At 33.1% G+C, this 26,020-nt stretch overlaps 2 protein-coding genes across 2 annotated transcripts in view; both read right to left on the reverse strand.

The window, feature by feature from the left end:
* Positions 1 to 5,784: 5,784 nt before the first annotated feature.
* On the reverse strand, positions 5,785 to 8,287 carry LOC134697520 (mucin-4-like). The gene is made up of 3 exons (XM_063559800.1): positions 8,281 to 8,287; positions 6,816 to 7,150; positions 5,785 to 6,432 (listed from the first exon to the last, which is right to left on the reverse strand). The coding sequence occupies exons 1-3, from the start codon at positions 8,285 to 8,287 to the stop codon at positions 5,785 to 5,787; spliced, it is 990 nt and encodes a 329-aa protein (XP_063415870.1).
* Positions 8,288 to 8,616: 329 nt separating this feature from the next.
* LOC134696731 (WD repeat-containing protein 19-like) overlaps positions 8,617 to 26,020 on the reverse strand; it is a 30,506-nt gene continuing 13,102 nt past the window's right edge. The window contains exons 16-34 of the mRNA XM_063558658.1: positions 25,572 to 25,747; positions 25,126 to 25,163; positions 24,729 to 24,826; positions 24,493 to 24,554; positions 23,927 to 24,037; positions 23,185 to 23,423; positions 22,771 to 22,846; positions 22,185 to 22,267; positions 21,492 to 21,632; positions 20,696 to 20,785; positions 19,565 to 19,689; positions 18,276 to 18,385; positions 17,722 to 17,865; positions 17,096 to 17,192; positions 16,386 to 16,510; positions 12,121 to 12,202; positions 10,433 to 10,707; positions 9,594 to 9,670; positions 8,617 to 9,112 (exon numbers count right to left, since the gene is read on the reverse strand). Coding sequence (XP_063414728.1) covers positions 8,998 to 9,112; positions 9,594 to 9,670; positions 10,433 to 10,707; positions 12,121 to 12,202; positions 16,386 to 16,510; positions 17,096 to 17,192; positions 17,722 to 17,865; positions 18,276 to 18,385; positions 19,565 to 19,689; positions 20,696 to 20,785; positions 21,492 to 21,632; positions 22,185 to 22,267; positions 22,771 to 22,846; positions 23,185 to 23,423; positions 23,927 to 24,037; positions 24,493 to 24,554; positions 24,729 to 24,826; positions 25,126 to 25,163; positions 25,572 to 25,747 — 2,264 coding nt within the window. The 3' untranslated portion in view covers positions 8,617 to 8,997. The remainder of the gene's footprint in view (positions 9,113 to 9,593; positions 9,671 to 10,432; positions 10,708 to 12,120; positions 12,203 to 16,385; positions 16,511 to 17,095; positions 17,193 to 17,721; positions 17,866 to 18,275; positions 18,386 to 19,564; positions 19,690 to 20,695; positions 20,786 to 21,491; positions 21,633 to 22,184; positions 22,268 to 22,770; positions 22,847 to 23,184; positions 23,424 to 23,926; positions 24,038 to 24,492; positions 24,555 to 24,728; positions 24,827 to 25,125; positions 25,164 to 25,571; positions 25,748 to 26,020) is intronic.

Here is a 26,020-nt window from a genome sequence, read left to right on the forward strand (position 1 = left end):
AAACAAAGGCAGGTTTAGAACATTATTTGGACATTAAAATACAAAATTTTAAATCCAAGAAATTTTTACAGTAAATCTCGATTAATTGCGTATTCCTTTCATGATATGTTACAGTAGATTATGAATAGTGTCAGGAATGCCTTCGATCGCACCTTGTTTGTCTTCCAAAGAAGCGTTTATGAACTGTTTTTGAAACCCAACACCTGGTTTATGGTGGAGAAATTGACAGTCGTCGACTAAATTACGAGTGCCTGTTTGCAAAAAGAAGCGACAATGTGCATTTTTTTCTCCACTAGAAACTAGAGAAGATATCCCTTTTCCCAGATCTCATTTACTCTTTTACGATTGATGCATTTTTACCGAGTTACATTAAATTATTTGGATGTCTTTTCCCTCATTTGAACAGGTTCTCGATTTTCTGACAATTTGTTGAGTACGCATGTGCATTTAATTGGGTCACATCTTTGTCTGAGTAATGTTTTTGTTGATTTGTCATCAAAACGCTTCATATTTCATGATACAACTTGCCAATCGAGAAAAGGCTTCGGATCGGGATATAACAGTTATCACACACATAGTGGATTTTTTCTTTAAAAGTTCTGTATTTGGTAATACACTCAATTTACGGAAGCGCAATAAGGGACTTAATGAAAGAATAAAATTGGCAGTGAACTTTTTTTTTCAAAATTGAAATTTTGTTATTTTAAATATCGAAATTTTCAACTTAATATTATGACGTTCTTCAGTCTTGAAATTTTTACTTTTTTATACTACAATTTTTAACTTGTCTCAAAATCAAAATTTCCTTTTTATTTAAAAAAAAAAGACTATTCATTTCCTTTCACTCTCACGCGAAATCGGGAAATCGAGAAAGCGAGAAATCGGGGAATCGATAAATCGGGAAATTGGGAATCGGGAAAAAGGCGATATGCCAATATTTTAGAAAGTCAAAATTTCGAGATTTGAAAAGTTTACATTTCGAATTAAAGTAAAATTTTCGACTTTGAGAAAAAGCACTGCCAAGTTGTTGTTTTTTTCTGTGCCAGCTTTAGTAGAAAAATAAACTTACGCATTCATGCACCACTTTTCTGTACCGGCTTTTTGGTACTCGATAAATCCCTGATGTAATATCCATAAAACTTATATATTAAGAAAGATAAACGTCTGAACTTTAATTACATATCACTGAATTTGTTGCTCATACAATATGTTTTTCACCTTTTTGGAAGCAACTGAATTTGGGTAAAATCCGATATATTCGCCGTCGCAAGAAAATCATTACGTTACGATAATCACATTTGCGATCTCCATTTAAATGAAAGATGGGTTCCAAAAACACCACCATATTCCATAAGAGGAATGTGATATTATTGACAATTTTCGAGCAAATCAGTAGCGGATCCGTATACAATCTGTCGATACATAAAATTTGAACAACGGGTCATGTTTTTTTCTCTGGCTGTTTTGACGTTTTTACACTAAAACCAAATGGATGTTGGATGTGAGCTGATTGATATATATATATATAGTCTTTGATAAATGATTTTTTTTTAATAATTTGTTATTGGCTTTGCACTCTCAGATCTATATACTTAGTGCTTTTTTTGTTGTATCCTGCTACGTCCGCTCTGTGTTACTTGTATTTCTACTTTGTATTTAGCTGATGTGTTAAGCCCTTTTCAAAGGATTTTAATAGTTTCTACATTTTTTTTTTTTTGTCATCACTGAGTGATGGAGGGTTGGGCGCCAGCAAAATGTTTGACCCGCCACTTCTTGTATGTGCCAGTTCCTGGTTGTCGTTTGTTGCTATATATCATAAAAATAAAATTGAGAAAGGAAATAGGGAATTTGTCAAAGCGACAACAACCCGACCATAGAGCAGACAACAGCCGAAGGCCACCAATGGGTCTTATTGTTTTTCGTTCATTGTTCTGTACAGAGTTCTATATTTTAATTAGACTGACCAGACCGTTAGTTTTCTCCTTTGGTTGTTTTGCATTTTTCGTTCTGGAGGCCGTTTATAGCTGACTATGCATGCAGTATGGGTTTTGCTCATGGTTGCCGGAAGTCTGTACGGTGACCTAAAGTATTGACCTTTAATTAAGTTATTTGGTCTCTGGTGGAGAGTTCGGCTTGATTTTATAATAATCCCAAAATCAATATGATATCACAGCTATGTGCAAACGACAGCCACTGAATTAGAGGCTTCTGTCCTTCGACAGGATCTCATGTAGCAAGTGAAGCGGTTAAGATATGCTATATATTTTGCACTCCTAGAGGTATTGCCGGCGTATGTTTCTTTTCAGGAAACCTATAGTACATATAAAAAGAAGATGTGGTATGATTGCCAATGAGACAACTCTCAACAAGAGAGCAACTGACACAGAAATAAAAAAAAAACTATAGGTCACCGTACGGCCTTCGACAATGAACAAAACCGACAGTACAGTTTACCGTCTGCAGCAGACGAGTCATGAATACAGTATGTGATTTTCTCATTGCTGAAGACAGTACGCTTGACCATGATTGCTTACACCACTTCATTTGAACTTTTGTGGGTGTTTGTCTCATTGACAATTCTAACACATCTCCTTACATACGTTTTTTCTTCTTTAACTTGCACTTGTGTTAAAATAGATGATAGAAAAGCGTTTATTTTGTTTATAGATCGATCATTTTGCAGGAATGACAATAACCATGCATTTTGATTTCCACCTATGTCAAGCTATTTTGAGAATAGTGAACGCGGAACCTTTATTGAAAAAGGGACAAAGTTTAAGTTCCGAATCCCGTAAACTTTGGGAGGTTCTAACCCCATCACGTTTTTTATAACTGTACCAAATCAGCCTCATCTTGCATGTCCGTTTGTTGGTCGTTGTTTCTTTTCTTGTGCTTAAATTTGAAATAAATATTTATTGAGAATTATCATTATGAATCATGTAGTAAACAATGACTAGATATGAAATATATCGCTCTGTTTGTTAAATATTTCAGAGTTGGTTTCATCATGTAAAAAATAGGACAAATTATGATTCATTGAACATTTTATAAAAAAGTTATCAACTTTCATTGTTTCGGACCTTAATCATGCAGCGCATACTGCCACAAAAGACATGATGTTTGTAATAAAAAGAAATACATATACGACTTGGATATATCAGTTTGTCAAACCCTATACTCTATTTTGTTATATCTATATGAGGTTGCAATCAGGAAATTTTTTTCACTTTCTCTTTGTGGTCATTTATAATGGTGTAATCACTTTTTATGAAGCGATCGACAAAAATAGTTCTACTTCACTTTCTACGTGTATAATCATCAACTTAAAACACTTAAATTTATCTTGAAACCCTGGATTTGCATGTACGATATGTGACCTGAGCTGATCTGCCTATATTGTTCAAAACCACCTTCATTCAACTTTATGAACTCTCGGAACGATACAGAGCTTGACATCTTTAGTTTTTGATAGATACGTGCCTATTTGTGAACCGTGTATATATTGCCCTCTAGATGCCTTTATGTTATTTTATGGTCGTATGGTAGCTGTCTCGTTGTCAAACACTCCACATTTCATTTTTCATTTTCGTCTTCATATTAAAAGAATATTTTTTAATGAATTTTGTGCTTACTTTAAAAAGTCTTAAACTTCTGACATTTAAAATCCCTTCGTTCTCAAAATATATAAAAACAAATAAAAAAAACAACGGGAAAGCACATTGATCATGTCAGCGACTAATTTACGTGTTTTATTTTATTTCAAGGACAGATGAAGTCTGTAAACGCATTTACACCTAACAATGGTTGTATATCTACAAATATAAAATAATTGGGTTTATAATACTAGATACTTATTGTAATGAAATAATGGAACGCTGAATAACGAAATTGAAAATTGGTCCTAATCCAAATGAATTCTGAGAGACAGATATGTACAATTATCGAATACTTAAAATTGAATTCTGCATCCACAAAATGCTTTTTAAGTCCTTTACTTCAATACCTTGAAATATCTAAATATTTGTTTTATATTTCAAAATGTTGTAAGTATTAAAATGCTATACATTTTTTTTTTTGCAATATTCCGCTTGACAAACTAGCTTCATCGAACGTGAAAGGTCAAATCGAATGCAGATAATAAACTTTTGCAAATAAACTTTGATGCTGTGTTAATCATTCAAAGTTTTGATAAATTTTAAGATTATTTATTTTATTTGAAATGTGTGGTTTGCACGTCCATTGGCCGATATTACAGATAAAGTTTGATGCTGTATTATTGATCATTCTTTATCTGTTTCCTCCTCTATTTCATTAATCTCATCAGGTTTCACAGTATGGAACTGGTGGATCCAAAAGTTTCCTTCTCGCAGCGGTACACCACTTAGTGTTCACTTCAATTATTTGGAAAGTAACAGTATCTAAAGGGTGATTCTTTGAGGAAAGATGTCTAGTGAGGGGACATTTTTTGTTGTTTTGTACCATGATCGATGGTTATTTAGCAGAATATTAAAGTTGTTCATTGTTTCTCCCACTTACTGAATGTCTCAGGTGTAACATGTTTTAAAATATATAAATTGAGATCCTTTTTCTACAGTTGGAAATTTTTGTAGATGCATATATTTTTTTTTGGTACATGAGTTGATGAAAGGATGAAGAACTACTTATGTTGCAACGATGCCAATAACAGCAGTTCTTTCGTCAGCTCCTTTACAAACCACCGATTCCAATTGTTGGACAAAATTGACTTTTGAATGATTTTGGCTAATTCTTTGCTTGTATGCAGGTCCTTACGTATTTCTTATCACATTGGCGTTAATTTTGTTTTACTTTGAGCAATCCTGACGAAGATAAATTCAGAAAAGCGCTTCAAACCGATTGCCCCCTTTTCATCTAAGTATCAACAAACAGACTAGACGTACACATGTACACACACACGAGAAAAATTGCGATAAAATAAGTTATAGTATTTTGTAAACCTGACGGGGTAAATGTATATCTGCTTTTGTCAAAATAAATAAAATTGTCCAAAAAAATATAATAGCTGATGGTAAAACACAGAGTGCAGTGATTCTTAAAAGTTCAAATTTTTCTTTACTGTTACGGTGATACATTTCGTTTGTCGTATCAATAATGGTTTTATGATAAAGAAAATTTGATCTGAACACTAAAATATTTTCCTCTGTTTTCAGTCATCTTTTAACATCTTAGCTAGTTTGATTGCCTTTTTATTATTGCCTCTGTGTTTGCAATTTATTACTCTTTTCATGTTGTGAATCGATTTTCATAAACTAAGTATAACACAATTGTTCTGATTTTTTGGGTTAAAAAACGCTCGTCCACTTTGTATTTGGTTTAGCCTTTCAGTGTTTTGATTCAGGCCCCAGTGCTGGGTACTATGTAGAAACAACCGGCGCCTGTCTTATTACCTTATAAGCTTGGTATGAGTATTTATAAGCACTTTCTCGATGCTGAGACTACTATAACACATGTGCTATAGTAGCCTCAGGTCGATGTCACTGCTTAATGTATCGTCCAGAAGGTATCACATGTTTTATAGTCTGCACTTCTGTGCTGACACTAAATACGATAAATACAATCGTTATCATAAATGTAATGGTTAAAAATTGCTCAGTTGTTCGTAACACTATCTACCTCCAGTTATAGATGGACTAAGGTAGACATTGCACAACTTTTTTTTGTGTCCAATTCTTACATATTCGTATTTTTATTTGGCTACGAAGCTAATTTAAATGTTTCTGATGGTCAATGGTCAGGTGAGGGATGCTAATTCATGAAATATCTTGTATTGATTCTGTTGTTCAGGTGAGCTATATCTGTTGTCAAATGTCTTGTTGTGGTTTCCTTGATCAGGGAGCTATATTTGTTGTCAAAGGTCCTGTAGTGGTTCTCTTGATCAGATGAGCTTTTTTTGTTGTCAAGGGTCATGTAGTGATTCTGTTGGTCAGGTGAGTTTTTTTTGTTGTCAACGGTCTTGTCGTGGTTATGTTTGTCAGGTGAGCTATATATTTTGGTCAGGTGAACTTTATCTTTTGTCAAATGTCTTGTTGTGGTTCTCTTGTTCATGTGAGCTACATCTGTTGTCAAAGGTATTGTAGTGGTTCTGTTAGTCAGGTGAGCTATATCTGTTGACAAAGGTATTGTAGTGGTTCTGTAGGTCAGGTGAGCTATATCTGTTGTCAAAGGTATTGTAGTGGTTCTGTTGGTCAGGTGAGCTATATTTGTAGTCAAATGTCTTGTTGTGGTTCTGTTGTTCAGGTTAGCTATATCTGTTGTCAAAGGTATTGTAGTGGTTTTGTTGGTCAGGTGAGCTATATCTGTTGTCAAAGGTCCTGTAGTGGTTCTGTTTGTCAGGGGATCTATATCTGTTGTCAAAGGTATTGTAGTAGTTCTGTTGTTCAGGTGAGCTATGTCCTGTTGTCAAATTTATTGTAGTGGTTTTGTTGGTCAGGTGAGCTATATTTGTAGTCAAATGTCTTGTTGTGGTTCTGTTGTTCAGGTGAGCGATATCTGTTGTCAAATGTCATGTAGTGGTTCTGTTGGTCAGGTGAGCTATATCTGTTGTCAAAGGTATTGTAGTAGTTCTGTTGTTCAGGTGAGCTATATCTGTTGTCAAATGTCCTGTTGTGGTTCTCTTGTTCAGGTGAGCTATATCTGTTGTCAAATGTCATGTAGTGGTTCTGTTGGTCAGGTGAGTTATATCTGTTGTCAAAGGTATTGTAGTGGTTCTGTTGGTCAGGTAGCTATATCTGTTGTCAAATGTCCTGTTGTGGTTCTGTTGGTCAGGTAGCTATAACTGTTGTCAAATGTCCTGTTGTGGTTCTCTTTTTCAGGTGAGCTATATCTGTTGTCAAATGTCCTGTAGTGGTTCTGTTGTTCAGGTGAGCTTTATCTGTTGTCAAATGTCCTGTTGTGGTTCTCTTGTTCAGGTGAGCTATATCTGTTGTCAAATGTCCTGTTGTGGTTCTGTTGTTCAGGTGAGCTTTATCTGTTGTCAAATGTCTCGTTGTGGTTCTCTTGTTCAGGTGAGCTATATCTGTTGTCAAATGTCCTGTTGTGGTTCTGTTGTTCAGGTGAGCTTTATCTGTTGTCAAATGTCTCGTTGTGGTTCTCTTGTTCAGGTGAGCTATATCTGTTGTCAAATGTCATGTTGTGGTTCTGTTGTTCAGGTGAGCTTTATCTGTTGTCAAATGTCCTGTTGTGGTTCTCTTGTTCAGGTGAGCTATATCTGTTGTCAAATGTCCTGTAGTGGTTCTGTTGTTCAGGTGAGCTTTATCTGTTGTCAAATGTCCTGTTGTGGTTCTCTTGTTCAGGTGAGCTATATCTGTTGTCAAAGGTCTCGTTGCAGTTCTGTTGGTCAGGTGAGCTATATCTGTTGTCAAATGTCCCGTTGCAGTTCTGTTGTTCAGGTGAGCTATATGTGTTGTCAAAGGTCCTGTAGTGACTCTGCTAGTCAGGTAAGCTATATTTGTTGTCAAAGGTCCTGTAATGGTTCTGTTGTTCAGGTGAGCTTTATCAGTTGTCAAAGGTCCAGTGCTTAGTGATCACATGTTTAACTACATATGTTTTGATAAATTTATTATCATGTTGCAGAACTCACCAATACATAGGTTCCAAATTCAACCGGCAAAATGTGTTTTATGTTTTTTTATTTAAAGGTTAGTGTGTTCCTGATAAAATTTAATAGAGGAAAGCTTTGCATTTAACAACAGAATCAGTAAGTAGGGTTTTTCATTAACAAGCAACGAAAAGATACAATGGCTCTTATTCCACAGTTGACACTAAAATGTTGGTTTATTTTGGGGGGGGGGGGGGTTGCAAAAGTTATTGTTATGCCAAAGTTATTGTTAATTTGTTAATTTACATTTTTTGATTGAGTTAAGCCTGCCAATTGATATTTTATCGTGTGTTTTTCTATGTTGTGATGTTATGCTATTGATTTAAAAGAAGGGAGAAGGTTTAGTACCATTTAAACGTTTAATCCCGCTGCAAATGCTTGCACCTGTCCTAAGTCAGGAATCTGATGTACAGTAGTTGTCGTTTGTTTATGTAATTTATATGTGTTTCTCGTTTCTCGTTTTTTATATAGATTATACCGTTGGTTTTCCCTTTTGAATGGTTTTACACTAGTAATTTTGGGGCCCTTTATAGCTTGTTGTTAGGTGTGAGCCAAGGCTCCATGTTGAAGGCCGTACTTTGACCTATAATGGTTTACTTTTATAAATTGTTATTTGGATGGAGAGTTGTCTCATTGGTACTCACACCACATCTTCCTATAAGTCCCAATGACTCTGAAAAATTATATGCAGACAGGTATCTCAAATGTTTTATTTTACTATGTTTCTTTATTTTAAATGTTGCTGTGGATTCATTTATTTTTCTGGGTATCAATTAAATAGATTCAGAAAATATGAAATTTCAGTGGTATTTATTAATTTTGTAAATATGAGACCAAAGTCTGCATACAAGCTTCTAATATGTATACCTCGTTTTTACATTGTTAATTTATACATATGAAATCCACAAAATTGTTTACCCACAAAATAACAAAACAATCTCCTTTACGATACAAAATAAAAGGAATAAAATATAATACACTTCACATCTAATAAAGTTTATTACTGTAGAACAACCATGTTTACATGGACGGAATATTACAATTCACTTTCTAACAAGAATTGATAATCTTCTGTAAAACATATCAATTAATAAATATATAAAAAAATGTATAATAGGAATGTATTAATGTCATAAAACTTGATACTCTACAATTCAGCATTAAATGAGAAAAACAAGAAATTTACTTGAATTTGTCATGTACAAGTTCAATTTGTGCAGATCATGTTACATAATACAAAAATAGAATAAGTTATTTGAAATCAAGTCTACAATTGTTAGGATCACTAAAGCAGTTTGTTATATCCAGAAAGTATTGAATATTGTTATTCATTCTGGACTGTCTTCAACAATTTCCAGGTTCTACTCTGTTCCTTCTTCTGGGTTAAGATATTTAGAAGGATCGGTGATTTTCTCTAGATTTTCTTTCAACACTTTCTCAGAGCACATTGGACAAGTTTCTTCAGTCTCCAACAGCCTACAAAAAATATCAAGCATATAATTACAAAATTATGATATAAACAATGTCTTACACTGTAAGTTAATCAAACAACCAATCATATTATGTATCTTTTGTTATTCCACTGTTTGAGATTACTCAACTAATGACTTTGCAGTCCTTTGACCATATACTCTACAACCTATAAGGATTTATCTCCCTGATAGATAGCTCTGAATCTTTGTCTAGCGTAAGCTATCTCTTTTTTTTTTTAAACGTAATAATATCTTTATTTCATATTTGCTGTAACAATTTGCTAAAATTTATAATCGCTCGCCTTTACTTTTCAAGCATGTATCAAAAAGTCAGCTATATCTTAGGTCCTTTTCAGATTGATCAATTAACATTTGATAATGGTTTTGGAGTATTTAAAGTTTGGTCGTAAGGGTCACTGAAGTTAAGTTAATTGTCGAAATACCCATCTAGGCAGTAAAACTGATGCTACTGATGTTATTCTTACCTGAGGAATTCAGAGAATATAGCAGGGAAATCACACTTAGGACAAGCTGTTAAATCATCCTTCAACATATGACGTCCCTGAAAAATAAAGGGTTAGGTTTAATACTGAATTTGTAATAATAGGGTCAATTTGGTTACTGTGGTACCAATTTTTGTTGATTGAACTAAAATTGTATGCTCTTTGATATTATATATTGCTGTTTTGCCAAAGTTTACCTCTAAGACTATAGGAAACTTATACCATAGTTTACCTAAGCTAATGATAAGTATTATGGTACATATGTTATTTCAAGTACCTAATCATAATGGGCAATACATTTCACTAAGAACTTTTACATAAAGATAACCAATCAAATCTATCTTCTTTATAGTTTAAACATTTCAATTTTCAAAAAAAAGCACAAGTATAGGACAAAGATTTATAAAACTTATAATACTTTCTCCTTATATACAGTGGATTACAAAATATTTTACAGTATATAAATATATTTTACTACAATTTTAAAAGTTAAATGTTAAGGCATATAAATATTAAATATGTTGTCTCCATTTCATTTCAATTCCATTTTAGAAAAGACAGATTTATACTGAGCCAAGAAGTTTTCTTCCATTAGCTGGTTATTTCAAATACTGTTCCTATTTATTGTGAACATACAGTAAAATCTGGTTTAAAAGACCATTCATTGGAGAGCAAAACAGTGGTCTCATTAAACAGGTGGTCTATTAATACAGAATTCAGTCTATAGGAAAAGCACTACAGAGTGACATTTAATTGGTTTATGCTTAATACAGGTGGTCTCCTCAGCAGGTTGTACTGTATGTGTATTATATCATACTTACAGTTACAGTGCAATAAGGAATGCTATTTTTACAATCCGGACAGAGCAGGTCAGTTTCTGGGATCTGGAATCCACAGTAAGGACAAGGTGTCAGTGGCTCCTCCTCCTCTGTCTTGTCTGGTTTCCTGACAATCATTTCTATTTTCTTCTTATATTTCAGATCTATTTGGTTCCTGTATTCAGGTCTCATCAACATGGCGGCATAACTGAATGAAGAATTCTTTAAACCAGCCCTGTGACATTCTATCACTGTTGATGTCAATATAGGGACAATATCTGGAAAACATTAAGAAAAATATAAACATATATTTCATTTAAAATTATAAGACACTGAATTTCTAAAAATTCTTGGTTATATAGGCACCATCTGACAAACAGTGTGATTGCTATAAAGATCTTGTCATTAAATACAAAGTCAAAGCTATAAATTTGGTAAATATTTCTTATAAGCTGCTGAAAATTGATACAAATGATCTGGATATTGTCTATTTACAGCAAAAACTGAAAGCTCTGCAGTTTTAAAATCAAACAGTAGATTGCTCTGAGGGATACGATTGCCATTGTTTCAATGACACATTTAGCTGGATTATTTTATTTTCAAAACTAAAACTGCACATGTAAAATGTAACTAACGTAATCTGAATAGCCAATCCAGGATAAAAGTGTATGGACAATGAACTAAGGCCTATTATGTTTTATTTTTGTACTATCAATTCCAATTGTACTTCCCACAGCAGGCACCCAGACTCTAAGTGAGAGAAGGTATTTCACTTCGTATCTTGTCACCTATTTTCCTACTTTAATTCTAGGAGGAACCCTATTCCTAACTGTTTAAATATTTAATTTCCTTTAGGTCAGTGATCATGACTCCTTTCCATACACATTCCTGGGTTTAACATTGCCATCGTTTTTAATATAATACGACTTTTATTGACAGAACAAGCAATATTCGATTTCACGGAAGTTACTTCTGGAAGGGAGACAACTCAAAAAGATAATATGGAAGACTCCATTTCGCCTGAAGGGGTGTTCTAGTAACAACTACATTTATTTTAATTTAAATGATGCATATAATTTAAAATTATGCAACAACAAAAACCCTCAATAGCAGACATACATAGAAAAGATCCAATGAGTTATAAATTAATTAATTGAGTTGGGAATCCAGAGCAAACAATCAATCTAATACCCCTTGAAGTCAAGAAAACTCTATGCATGTGCATAATTACAAAAACAAACCCTGGAGCAAGAACATATATTAAATGTTTATTAAAGGACCTAGATGGTTCTCTATTTCTTTATGGATTTACAATCTCAAATATAAGTTTCATAACTTTAACATATAAGAAAAACTCCACTTCAGTTCTTATAAGACAGAAATAGATTTATCGGAATTCAGAGAATACTCACAGTTTTATCAAAACTGGGGAATTCCCTCTGACGTGTTTCTAAATTAATAAAAACACTAAATATAAATACTGCTTGATTCTGATTTTCCTTGTTGTTAAAAACATACCTAACAACACAATACATGTACTATCAAGATTTATGGTGTATGGGACAACAACCCAACAACCCAATACTAAATAAAAACAGACTTCAAAAGATAAATAATGGTTTAGGAAAGGTTCTAATTGATGCAGAATTGAAAAGAATATAACAGCTTGTATGATATACAGTAAAACTTACGAGATGGAAATTTACTGATATTATTTGCCACCCTGATCAACATCCTGCCTCCTTTAAGATGATCTCCTCTTTTCACATGAATCTGAAATAAAATTGACATTAACATGTAGCTGGACATTTACTGCAATATAAGTTTGAGATGTATCGTTCATTAAAATACAATATGCAAAAAGGTATAACATGACTGTCATGACATTTGAACCTTTTTTAAAGAATTATTGCCCTTGATATCAAATCTTAATTCACAAGGATTGTCAGTTTTCCTATCAAAGGTTTTTTTCCTAAGTGCATGTTTTACTATGTGAATAGGACTCGTGCATAATTTTGGTCTAGAAATATACTATTGATAAAGCAACAAATGATGCCATGCACAATAAGTTAGGATTTAACCAGGGGTCAAAATTAGCACTGGTCCGGTGGTCCGAAACAGTAAAATTTGCATCAGACAGGTAGATTTTGTCAGCTGGTGGTCTGGCGGACCAGTAGAAATAACTAATTACTTTCAAATCTCGGGATACTAAGTATAAAAGTTGATAAAATTGTCAAATGCATGTCATTTTTGCAGGACCAGTAGATTTGGAGCCGGACCAGTAGATATTCGGTCCACTGGTCTGGCTGGCCAGTACACAAAAAAGCTTAAATTCGACCCCTGGATTTAACTAGAGGCTCTAAAGAGCCTGTGTCGCTCACCTTGGTCTATGTGCATATTAAACAAAGGACACAAATGGATTCATGACAAAATTGTATTTTGGTGATGGTGATGTGTTTGAAGTTCTTACTTTACTGAACGATTTTGCTTCTTACAATTATATCTATCATGAACTTTGCCCATTAGTAACAGAGAACTATATTTGGTAAAAATTTACATAAATTTACCAAATTAATGAAAATTGTTAAAAATTGACTATAAAGGGCAATAACTCCTTAAGGGGTCAATTGACCATTTAGGTCATGTTGACTTATTTGTAGATCTTACTTTGCTGAACATTATTGCTGTTTACAGTTTATTGCTATCTATAATAGTATTCAAGATAACCAAAAACGGCAAAATTTCTTTAAAAATTACCAATTGGAGGGCAGCAACCCAACAACCAGTTGTCCAATTCATCTGAAAAATTCAGGGCAGATAGATAGTGACTTGATTAACAAATTAACTTCTGTCAGATTTGCTCTAGATGCTTTGGTTTCATAGTTATAAGCAAAAAACTGCATTTTACCCCTATGTTCTATTTTTAGCCATGGCGGCCATCTTGGTTGAATGGCCAGGTCATCGGACACATTTTTCAAACTAGATACCCCAAAGATGATTGTGGCCTAGTAGTTTCAGTGGAGATTTTGTAAAAGATTACTTAGATTTATGAACTAGAGGCTCCAAAGAGCCTGTGTCGCTCACCTTGGTCTATGAATATTAAACAAAGGAAGCAGATGGATTCATGACAAAATTGTGTTTTGGTGATGGTGATGTGTTTGTAAATCTTACTTTACTAGTCTTGCTGCTTACATTTATCTCTATCTATAATGAACTTGGCCCAGTAATTTCAGTGGAAAATGTTAATAAAAATTTACAAATTTTATGAAAATTGTTAAAAATTGACTATAAAGGACAATAACTCCTTAGGGGGTCAATTGACCATTTCGGTCATGTTGACTTATTTGTAAATCTTACTTTGCTGAACATAATTGCTGTTTACAGTTTATCTCTATCTATAATAAAATTTAAGATAATAACCAAAAACAGCAAAATTTTCTTAAAATTACCGATTCAGGGGCAGCAACCCAACAATGGGTTGTCAGATTCATCTGAAAATTATAGGGCAGATAGATCTTGATCTGATTTATAAATTTACCCCCTGTTGGATTTGCTCTAAATGCTTTGGTTTTTGAGTTATAAGTCAAAAACTGCATTTAACCCCTATGTTCTATTTTTAGCTGTGGCGGCCATCTTGATTTGATAGTCGGGTCACCGGACACATTTTTAAAATTAGATACCCCAAAGATGATTATTGCCAAGTCTGGATTAATTTGGCCCAGTAGTTTCAGAGGAGAAGATTTTTGTAAAAGATAACTAAGATTTACGAAAAATGGTTAAAAATTGACTATAAAGGGCAATAACTCCTAAACGGGTCAACTGACCATTTCGGTCATGTTGACTTATTTGTAAATCCTACTTTGCTAAACATTATTGCTGTTTACAGTTTATCTCTATCTATAATAATATTCAAGATAATAACCAAAAACTGCAAAATTTCCACAAAATTACCAATTCAGGGGCAGCAACCCAACAATGGGTTGACCGATTCATCTGAAAATTTCAGGGCAGATAGATCTTGACCTGATAAACATTTTTACCCCATGTCAGATTTCCTATAAATGCTTTGGTTTTTGATTTATAAGCCAAAAACTGCATTTTACCCCTATGTTCTATTTTTAGCCGTGGCGGCCATCTTGGTTGGTTGACCGGGTCATGCCACACATTTTTTAAACTAGATACCCCAATGATGATTGTGGCCAAGTTTGGTTCAATTTGGCCCAGTAGTTTCAGAGGAGAAGATTTTTGTAAAAGTTAACGACGACGGACGACGGACGCAAAGTGATGGGAAAAGCTCACTTGGCCCTTCGGGCCAGGTGAGCTAAAAATGGTTAAAGATTGACTATAAAGGACAATAACTCCTAAAGGGGTCAACTGACCATTTTGGTCATGTTGACTTATTTGTAGATCTTACTTTGCTGAACATTATTGCTGTTTACAATTTATCTCTATCTATAATAATATTCAAGATAATAACCAAAAACAGCAAAATTTCCTCAAAATTACCAATTCAGGGGCAGCAACCCAACAACCGATTGACCGATTCATCTGAAAATTTCAGGGCAGATATTTCTTGACCTGATAAACATTTTTATCCATGTCAGATTTCCTCAAAATGCTTTGGTTTTTGAGTTATAAGCCAAAAACTGCATTTTACCCCTATGTTCTATTTTTAGCGGTGGCGGCCATCTTGGTTGGTTGACCAGGTCATGCCACACATTTTTTAAAGTAGATACCCCAAAGATGATTGTGGCAAAGTTTGGATTAATTTGGCCAAGTAGTTTCAGAGGAGAAGATTTTTGTAAAAGATTACTTTAATTTACGAAAAATGGTTAAAAATTGACTATAAAGGGCAATAACTCCTAAACGGGTCAACTGACCAGTTTGGTCATGTTGACTTCTTATTTGTAGATCTTACTTTGCTGAACATTATTGCTGTTTACAGTTTATCTCTATCTATAATAATATTCAAGATAATAACCAAAAACAGCAAAATTTCCTCAAAATTACCAATTCAGGGGCAGCAACCCAACAACCGATTGACCGATTCATCTGAAAATTTTAGAGCAGATAGATCTTGACCTGATAAACATTTTTATCCCCATGTCAGATTTCCTCAAAATGCTTTGGTTTTTGAGTTATAAGCCAAAAACTGCATTTTACCCCTTTGTTCTATTTTTAGCCGTGGCGGCCATCTTGGTTGGTTGACCAGGTCACGCCACACATTTTTTAAAGTAGATACCCCAAAGATGATTGTGGCCAAGTTTGGATTAATTTGGCCAAGTAGTTTCAGAGGAGAAGATTTTTGTAAAAGATTACTTCAATTAACGAAAAATGGTTAAAAATTGACTATAAAGGGCAATAACTCCTAAACTGGTCAACTGACCATTTTGGTCATGTTGACTTATTTGTAGATCTTACTTTGCTGAACATTATTGCTGTTTACAGTTTATCTCTAACTATAATAATATTCAAGATAATAACCAAAAACAGCAAAAATTCTTCAAAATTACCAATTCAGGGGCAGCAACCCAACAACCGATTGACCGATTCATCTGAAAATTTCAGGGCAGATAGATCTTGACCTGATAAACATTTTTACCCCATGTCAGATTTGCTCTAAATGCTTTGGTTTTTGAGTGATAAGCCAAAAACTGCATTTTACCCCTATGTTCTATTTTTAGCCGTGGCGGCCATCTTGGTTGGTTGACCGGGTCACCCCACACATTTTTTAAACTAGATACCCCAATGATGATTGTGGCCAAGTTTGGTTTGATTTGGCCCAGTAGTTTCAGAGGAGAAGATTTTTGTAAAAGTTAACGACGACGGACGACGACGGACGACGGACGCCAAGTGATGAGAAAAGCTCACTTGGCCCTTCGGGCCAGGTGAGCTAAAAAAGGATTTTTCTTTCTATACCTTGACTAATATATAGCTATTTAGAATCTTTCTATACCTTGACTAATATATAGCTATGTAGAATCATCAGATTTGTAGACATTTCTGACGGGATTTTAATTTTCTGTTGTTTGAGTTCCTGGAACATACTGTACAGTACATCATGGGCATTCCTATAGTTACCTGTTAATAAAAAAAAGAGTAAAATAGGTACCTGACACTAAAAAATAATAATATTGTCATTTAGGTTAGCTTTGTTCACTAAATCAAAATTACACCTTCTTGTTAGAATTCAAGTATTTTTTATCAAATATGTATGATAATAAATGCTGAACAAATGTTGTTATAGAAGGCAGCATTTTGTAACTCATCAAATTCTTACAGGGGGCAAAATCATTACAATTATCAACTGGAGGTTCCGTAAGTAAATCTAACAATAAGTTAATAAACACATAAAAAGTATACTTAGAGTTTTAATATATAAATAAGGCCTTTAGTTTTCTCGTTTGAATTGTTTTACATTGTCATTTTGGGGTTTTCTAAAGCTTACTGTGCCGTATGGGCTTTGCTCATTGTTGAATGCTGTACTGTGACCTATAGTTGTTAATCTCTGTGTCATTTTGGTCTCTTGTGGAGAGTTTTCTCATTGGCAATCATACCACATCTTCTTTTTTATATATGAAACTGAACATTTTTTAATAACTTAAAAGAATCCATCATTAAATTATTTTCAATTTCTATGAAATTATATGATATTAAAATACAAACCAGCATTTTGTTCCTCTCTGGCAATGATGATAGCAGTCCTAGCAGCCTCTCTGTACTGTTTCAATGCCATGTACAGTCTGAACAAGTACTTAGCATCCTATATAAATAAAACAAAATTATACTTAGCATATGTATTCTACACAAATATAAAAAAAATATATTCATCATCCTATACAAATATAAAAAAAAATATACTTTAAACAGCAATACCTTGTACAGGAATACTATTGGTTCATTTCATTTTCGTTTATAGTTGATATTTTTCTTTTACATTTGAGACAAACGTTGTTATTTCAATAAAATATTGTGAATTTACTAATACCTATGGGAAACCAGTTTTTGTGGATTTCCTGGGTATACAAACCGTAACCACAATTTCAAATGTTAAACAAAGTATACATTTTCTATATGCAAACTTTGGCAAAAGCCTGAAATCAAGTATCCATGACAATTGGTACCTTCTATAATAGATGAATCACAACAATGCTTTATAAGTACACTTTTCTAAATAGCCTTGTACTACTTACATTAAATGTTTCACCAATACATGTACACCAAATTAAAATCGGGTAAAATTTTCAATGAAATGCAAAAGAAAAAGTAGTCTTTTTTATAATGACACTAACCTTGGGCATGTTGTCTGTCTCTCCCATAAGGAAGTCGATCAGCTGTCTGGTTAGACTGTCATCATTGGCCCGTCCTACAGTCTCTATGGCCAACTCTATAGCTTGGCTATCTTCTCCATTACACTTCAGGAAATGTTTCATTGCCTGAATAATTATATTTTAAAACTCAATAATTACTTATTTTACAGAAATACTATATTGTACTAATCAAAAAATTTGTGACTTCTAAAACAGTTGCCAAACATGACTTTTGTCTCTGTATATGTGTTGGTTTTTTGTGTAATGAAACTATATCCCACACAAAGTTAATTTTTCAAAATCTTGAAATAAAACATGCAAGACGGTGTTTCTGTGTGGACACCACGTATTTCTGGAATAACCTTCACAGATTCATTCAATGTCAAATGTTTTGACTTCCAAAAATAATAAAAAGTTTGACAGCATTAGAACTTTCACTTTCACTTACTGCATTCTGTTTAAATTAAGCATTGTTTTTCTTTGTAGAAAACCAGTTTCTTATAAAAAATGTAATTCTGCAGTTACAAAAATCTTACTCTCTTGTATTGTCCACTTAATAAAAAGAATTTTCCGGACAGGAAATGGTTCTTTTCATTCTCAAAATGTAAGGCAATACTCTGGTAGTCTTCAGGTGTTGCATCAGGTCCTAAAATAAAACAGAATTAGTAAACAAAAGGTGTAAACAAATAATCAGAAAAATCAAATGGTGTTTTATATATTATAAAACAATATAATATGTATAGACAACAACATCTGGGTTACCGCAAGGTGATAGTTTTATTGAGTCGACATGTTTCGCCGCTAATGTGGAAATTGAACATTAAATTCATCCGCAGCCAGAACCACCTACAATACCTCTAACACATCTACCAAGATTTAAAATTCCCAGAATTGCGGCGATCATACACTTCCCCTTTTACTAATTCAATGGAAGCAGTACCTCCCTCGGAGCGAAGCCAGTTGAATTGGTACAGGATGGCCAATGGGGTGTTGTCCAATTTGGAAATGAACTGACATTTTATGAGCCACTTCCATCATTTCTACAATATTACCACTAGAAACTTTTAAAACTTTTATTCTTGCTACATTATGAACACTATTTTACATTTTCACTTTCACTTTTATTCTTTTACGTCATAATTAATACAACCGCATTATATACACTTTATGAACATGTAAACTATGTAATATTGTCCTGATGACGCCGCGATTGATTAGCGGCGAAACATGTCGACTTAATAAAACTATCACCTTGCGGTAACCGAGATGTTGTTGTCTCTACATATTATATTTCCATGAGGTTTTAAGACAACCGCAGCATACTTCAGTATCCATCTTGGTTACTCTACCAGCTTTTCCGTTAGAAGGTGTTGGTTCTGTCACATATTATAAAACAAGTTTAAATTTAAGACCAATAGTTAGTTGAGAAAGCTGTTCTTTAACTAAACAATTGTAAAATATAAGCAATTTCTGTAATTAAGTTCTTTTTTTATTTCGATACCTGTTTTATACTCCCATTATTTCAACAGAAAAAAGTACCTTAATAAAAAATGCATGCTTCTTTTGAAGGCAGATTGTGAGCGTAAATGAAAGGTGATCCCATTTCTTTTATTTCATTTTTCTATTTTAAAGTATATGATAAAGTTCATTTATAGAAAAAATAGCAAAATCCTATATTTTAAAAAAAAATGGAGTTATACCCTCAAGCCCCCTTAATGTTGAAAATGGAGCTGTCTGTAAATAATGCAAAAAGCATCTGTTTGGTTGCATTATACTTCCAAAATAAGACTTTTTACTGATACAATCTAGCACAAATATTTATTACCAATAATGTCAGCATAGGTCTCCATCTGATTATGGGCCTGGGCTAACTGGAAGGCCTCGTCATTACACTTAGACATGACCAAGAATTGTATGGCAGATGAATAGTCATTCAATTTCTGGAAAAATCTGAAAAATAAATGTGAATTTGTGTAACATTCTACTTTCTTTCACACAGTTAAATTAACAATAAGGCCTATTCCATTAAAATATATGTGAAAGGGTAGGAAGGAAAGTAATTAATGCATTTAATTAGGGGCCAGCTGAAGGACGCCCCGGGTGCGGGAATTTCTCGCTACATTGAAGACATGTTGGTGGCCTTCTGCTGGTTTTGTTTTCTATGGTCTCTTTGACACATTCCCCATTTCCATTCTCAATTTTATGTTGGTCATGAGTCTTTTTTCAGTATGTGTGTATACCATTATGCAGAATTATCTAATAAATGGTTCTTGGTTGTAGGGATATTTTGAAAGTCCCCTCCAACATACATTTAAATGGAATAGCACTAAATAAGAAACTATAAACTTGTTTATGTATAACTTTTGTCAATAGAAGAAAATATATAGTTTATAAGAAGGTTAAGTGTAAAAATTAAAGAGCCTTTGTGAGCACGCTCACATACCCTCTTCATATTGTCACTGGAGAAACAAAATCTCACTTTGCAAGTAAAATGAACACAATCAATCGCAATTTCCCGTCGATATGCACAACTACATAGTATGTCCTTATTATCTGAAAAGGTTTCGTGAAATTCTGTTGTGTGGTTTGAGAGGAGTTGCGATGACAAACTGTTGCAGTAGTACATTAAAGTAAATAAGTTCAAAGGGGCGTAACTCCTAGAAAAAAATTGAATCGCAATTTCCCGTCGATATGCACAACAGGAGTTGCGATGACAAGAAACAGGACTGACTGACTGACGGATGGACGGACGGGTCAAAAACATTATACCCTCCGCAACCTGTTGCATGGGGTATAATTAGCATATTGAGAAAACATCTTTAAGTTGATATATTATAACTTAAAGATAGTTCCTATCTAAATGTCTTACTTGGGTTTATTAATTACTGATGAAAATATTTTCGTCATTAAATATGGATCTTTATTTATAGCAATAAGAAGTTTCAGAATAACTTACTTGGCTACCATCTTAGCTCCTTCTATTGACTGAGTTTCTCTCACATACTTCACAGCTTCCTCAGGGTTTTGTAGGAAATCCAGATTGATTCTGAAAAAAATACAATAAGCATTAAAAATTCTAGCACCGTATAATTCATCGCCTATGAGTTGAAATAAAATGTAAATTTGTATTGTGGTTCTACTGTATGCTTTACATTTAATGATGCTGGACATGTTTTTTCACAAGTCTTTTCTGATTGTAATTTAAATTAAATTCTAAGAAAAACATATATATCTATACATCAATGCATACAAAATTATAACCCTGGTACTTTTGATAACCATTTACACCACTGGGTCGATGCCACTGCTGGTGGACGTTTCGTCCCCGAGGGTATCACCAGCCCAGTAGTCAGCACTTCGGTGTTGACATGAATATCAATTATATGGTCATTTTTATAAATTTTCTGTTTTCAAAACTTTGAATTTTTCGAAAAACTAGGGATTTTCTTACCCCAGGAGTAGATTACCTTAGCCGTATTTGGCACAACTTTTTGGAATTTTGGGTCCTCAATGCTCTTCAACTTTGTATTTGTTTGGCTTTTAACTATTTGGATCTGAGCGTCACTGATGAGTCTTATGTAGACGAAACGCGCGTCTGGCGTATAAAATTATAACCCTGGTACTTTTGATAACTATTATTAATGTGAAATTATGAAGATAGACAAAAAAAGTTTAAGATTTATTTCATGTAATAATACAATTTCATAAGAATACTTTCGAAAACTGCTTTTTTATATCTTAAATGAACTAACCTGATAACTTGATCCCAATCTTTAGCATTCTTGTAAGCCTCAGCTGCCTCTTTGTACCGACCGTCTGCTTCTTTGGCCTTGGCGTACTGGATATGTATCTTTGGTGATGTAACATGGGAAAGCAAATCTCCAACTTTATTCCTATAATTATATATAAAACATCTATGTAGAACTTACTATCCTTTGCAGTCTTCTAAGTGTGCAGTTAACTTCTAGTCTTAAAAACATAATACCTTCACAGGGGGTCTTATTGGGGTCTAAGCGTGACACAGGATTGCCGATTTTTTTAAAAGTGTGACATGTGAAAGTCACAATATTGTGTCCTGAAAACAGGAAATGAGGTCTAGCGGGACCCGGAAAATAACAAAAAAAAGAAAATTGCTTAGGTGCATAGAGTAAGCAGGATACATGAATCTGACAAAACAGTAAGCAGAATCCGGAATCGGGAGACCCCCTTCACAATTGCAAAGAGTCTACTCTTATTTAAAGTAACGCAGACAAAATGATAAGATTTCAATAAAAACTGTCATAAAAAAATGCTGATGCAAATAGGCTTATATTTCCACAAAGGCAAATATCATACATTTTTTTTGGAGCATTGCTCTAATCATGTTGCTTTATACATTAGGTGTTGTCAATTGACCATTATCTTCACACCATATGAACAAGACATTTTTAAATAGATATACCAACCAGTTTTTAGCCCTGATGTAAACACTAGCGGCCTTGTCATAATATCCCCCTTGTTCATACAGAGTAGCTGCTTCAGTCCATTGCTGAAATTATAATATAATATGATAAGAACAATGGTATAATATTTAGTGACTTAAAGTATCAGTATGCATTTGAGAAGAATATTATGTACACAGCAAAGTGAGAAAAAAAATATTTAGTCTACTGTTCTTGAATAATTCTTAGAAAAAAATAGAGGATTGAAATTATGTGATAAAATGTTTAAGCATTTCATCTGTTTCATTAATTAATCAACACTTCTTATATATATTTCTTTGTCTATTGTTTTGAACTTCAATCAGGCTTCTAGTTTTCTGGTTTGAATAGTTTAACATTTTTTTTATGTCAAGGCCAATTATATCTTGCTGTGGTAGGGGCTTTAATTATTGTTGAAAACTGTACAGTGACCTACATTTGCTAAAATTTGTGTCATTTGGTCTCTGGTGGGGAGTGTCTTTTTGGCAATCCTACCTATCTTTCTATTTTTATATTTTGATCAAAAGAGATAATTAAACTACACAACCCAAGACACAAATGCTATACATACCTTCATACTTTCTAAGATACCAGCACACTCCTTCTTCAACATCCTACTTGGCATTTTCATTGCCATTTGAACACCCCTGAAATATAAATAGATAATAATTTAGAATGTACCTTAATTTTAGCAATTTTTAAGAGCAAGCCAATAAGTCCTACATAACTAAATCTATATCCATTTGTACTTTCTCTATTCAGAGTAGATGAACAGTATTTCTAATATAAAATACTGTTTCAGGATCTCATAGTCATTTGAAATTTTCAACTTTTATTCAAGATATTTTTGAATTATTTAACATTCCATGATTTTACAAGCTTCATTAACAAGTAGCATGCAATAAAACAAACCTTATTTACTCTGGAGCTAAAGCAAAATTCAGATGGAAAGCACTGTTCCATTAGAGGAAGATTTATTAAATACCTTCTGATATCTCCCATCCTGATGGACATCCTGGCTATCCCAGCAACACACACTTCATCATGTTCCCTGTCCTTCTCTTCCCTCGTTATACCTTTCTCATAATGGGACAGAGCGTTCATATAGTCACCAGTAAACTCTAACTGCTGAGCATACTCTCGTGAGATGTATGGGATCTGTTCTGGAGCCAAAGCTTTGGCCAGCTGTAGAGCACTGTCCCAGTGTAGCAAGTCTCTTCTCATCTGAATAAAAAAAAGAATGAAATTTTCTCATTATACAATTTTTACTAGAATGAAAATAGAATATAAAACAAGTGCCTCTCAAAGAAAAGTTATATCAAATGTATTGTAAAAATTCTAAAAAGTCTAAAAAGTAACCCAAAATAATACCTAATAAAAGGTGAAACTCATGCACTGGTTGCAGGAACATAATTAATAGAACATTATTTATTAGACTGCAATTCACTACCTTTTTATTTTTTTACTAATATATACATGATTTTCCATGAAAGCTGATCAATAATTCAGTATCAAATTTCCATGACGTTTTAACTTTATCTTAACATTCATCTACCAACGATTTACAAAAGTTTTTTTTCATTTTTGACTTCTGCTTTTTGACTTTACTTCAGTGCAAAAAGTCTTTTGATTTCTTATATTTTATTAATGTCTTTTTTCAGTTGTCGACACAATGATTACTTTAATTTTTTAACTGATAAAAATAACAAGCATAATACAATAACTACCTCAAGAGCTGCCAGTGGTTTTCCTGAAGCTAAAAACAAATCTTGAGCCAGGTTGAATTCTCCCAAGAACATAGCTATGTTTCCTGATAACAGATTACGATCTTCCAAATTCTGAAAATTAAAAAGCAATTTGTCTATATTTCATAACTTTATTTTTAGACCACACAAAAAATGACATAGTTGAAAAGATACCAAATTTATTCTTACTGCTCTCAAGCCCAAGAATGTTTTAAGTATTTACAACTTTGACGCAGTTAATATTCAGCACTAGTTCTTATGTTTACAGTGCCTTCATTTATAATCCCTTTCTTAGGTTGTCCTTATTTTCTTATCCACTAGCCGATCTATCAGAAAAAAATGTGAATTCTATTCAAAGCAAATTTATAACCCTTACCTGTGTGTCATACATTGTGAAGATATTGAAGTGAATATTTAGGTATAAACAAGTAACTTAAAATTCTATAGAAAAGATGATGTGATGTTGATCAACAAATTTATACCTAGCATTTATACACATTATACAATGCAATATCACCAACTTCATTAAATCATTATATATTACATACCCTTAACTGATGTAATGATGTTACCATGCCAACATCTCCAATGTCCCTGTATACTCTGATGGCTGAAAAAAAAGGAAATAACTAAATATAGAGCTTGCTTGCATTTCAATGAAAAAATTACAAGTAAATTATAAAAAAATCACCATTTATGTATAAAATCAGTTGAATAGATGAAAACAACAGATAATTTGTTAAGAGGTAAGTTAAATCCAATTTCAAAATATTGTAAAACATACCAAAGTCAACCTCCAAAGCCTTCAGAGCTCCTTTTCCAAGGTCAATCCAAGATACAATGTCATTCAGTTTCTGACAGAATGTCCAACAATCTTTAAATCTACAATGCAATTCATAATTATACATGACAACAGTATATTATTTATATTATAATAATAAATTGAATTCTAGCAAGAATAGAGTAAAGTTCATCAAAAACTAAAGAAAAGAGACACAAATTAATATCAAATAGAGTTGATTATCAGGAATACTGAAAAATGAATTAATTTAACTTATGACAGTCAATAATCCAAAATGTGTATTTTATAAATATCTGTAGGTAAAAAAACTTTGTTACCAATATAACAGTAAATGTAGTTATATATGGATGAAACATAACTCTTTCGTATAAAAATTTACCTCTTCAGCAAAATTCCTTGCTTTAGTGCAGATCGTATCTGAAAATAAGAAATTAATATGACAATAGTTAAATAAAGAAATCTTATAGCTATTTTGTTTATTTTTCCTTTAACCTTTTCTATTATCTTTTTTTATATTATGATACTTGCTTGTGATAGAAAATTATCACTAGAAACTAATGCATATTTACCATTGTCAACCTCAACAAAGTCATAGGAAAAATAGATTTAAACAGATTATAAATGGTCACTTCTTGAATAGAAATATTTATTCAATCAATTTTTAAAGTATCAATATTTTGCTCTGAAGACTCCAAGAGTTTGTTCAAAACTGTTTACTTATTTTGCAGTAGATGAAATTGAGATTTAGTATCAAGTGACTGTATAAAGGGACAAATTTATCCAGGAAAATTTACCCACTTGTTTTCCTACCTTTTAATTACTCACCTGATCGGGACCTAAATTGTCCTCTATGTTTTCACCAATTATTGCTGAGTGAGTATCCAGTGTCTGTGTAGCTAACCTTCCACTCTGAGACTGAAGAGTTATCTCCCCTCCATACATCAATATAGGGATGTTACCGTAGGGAAGCTTTGATTCACCAACAAACTCCACAACTGGTCCTAAAAAAAGCAATGAAATAACAGATCATGAAATAAAGATCAGTGAATAGTCAGGAAAAAGAAAATTTTGTTTTCCTTGATATTTGTTGAGTTTTGAGCATTTTATACTTTCAAAAACTTTCATCGCATTAAGCTGAACTGGTAGAGGATATTCAAGTTTTATTGATAGAAAAACTTAACCATGAACTTTTTGTTAATAAATATCAAACATTACCACAAACAAGCAAGAAATTCATAAATAAATCTCAGCAAAGCTCAAACTACTACTACAAA

This window comes from Mytilus trossulus, chromosome 14, assembly GCF_036588685.1.
Source record: "Mytilus trossulus isolate FHL-02 chromosome 14, PNRI_Mtr1.1.1.hap1, whole genome shotgun sequence".
NCBI classification, from domain to species: Eukaryota; Metazoa; Mollusca; class Bivalvia; order Mytilida; family Mytilidae; genus Mytilus; species Mytilus trossulus.

Excerpts from the sequence above, each read along its gene's own strand:
- LOC134697520 (XM_063559800.1), bottom strand. Across the intron at positions 6,433-6,815 it reads CAACAGGACATTTGACAACA|GACATAGCTCACCTGAACAA; the intron begins GTTATAGCTACC and ends ATTTGACAACAG.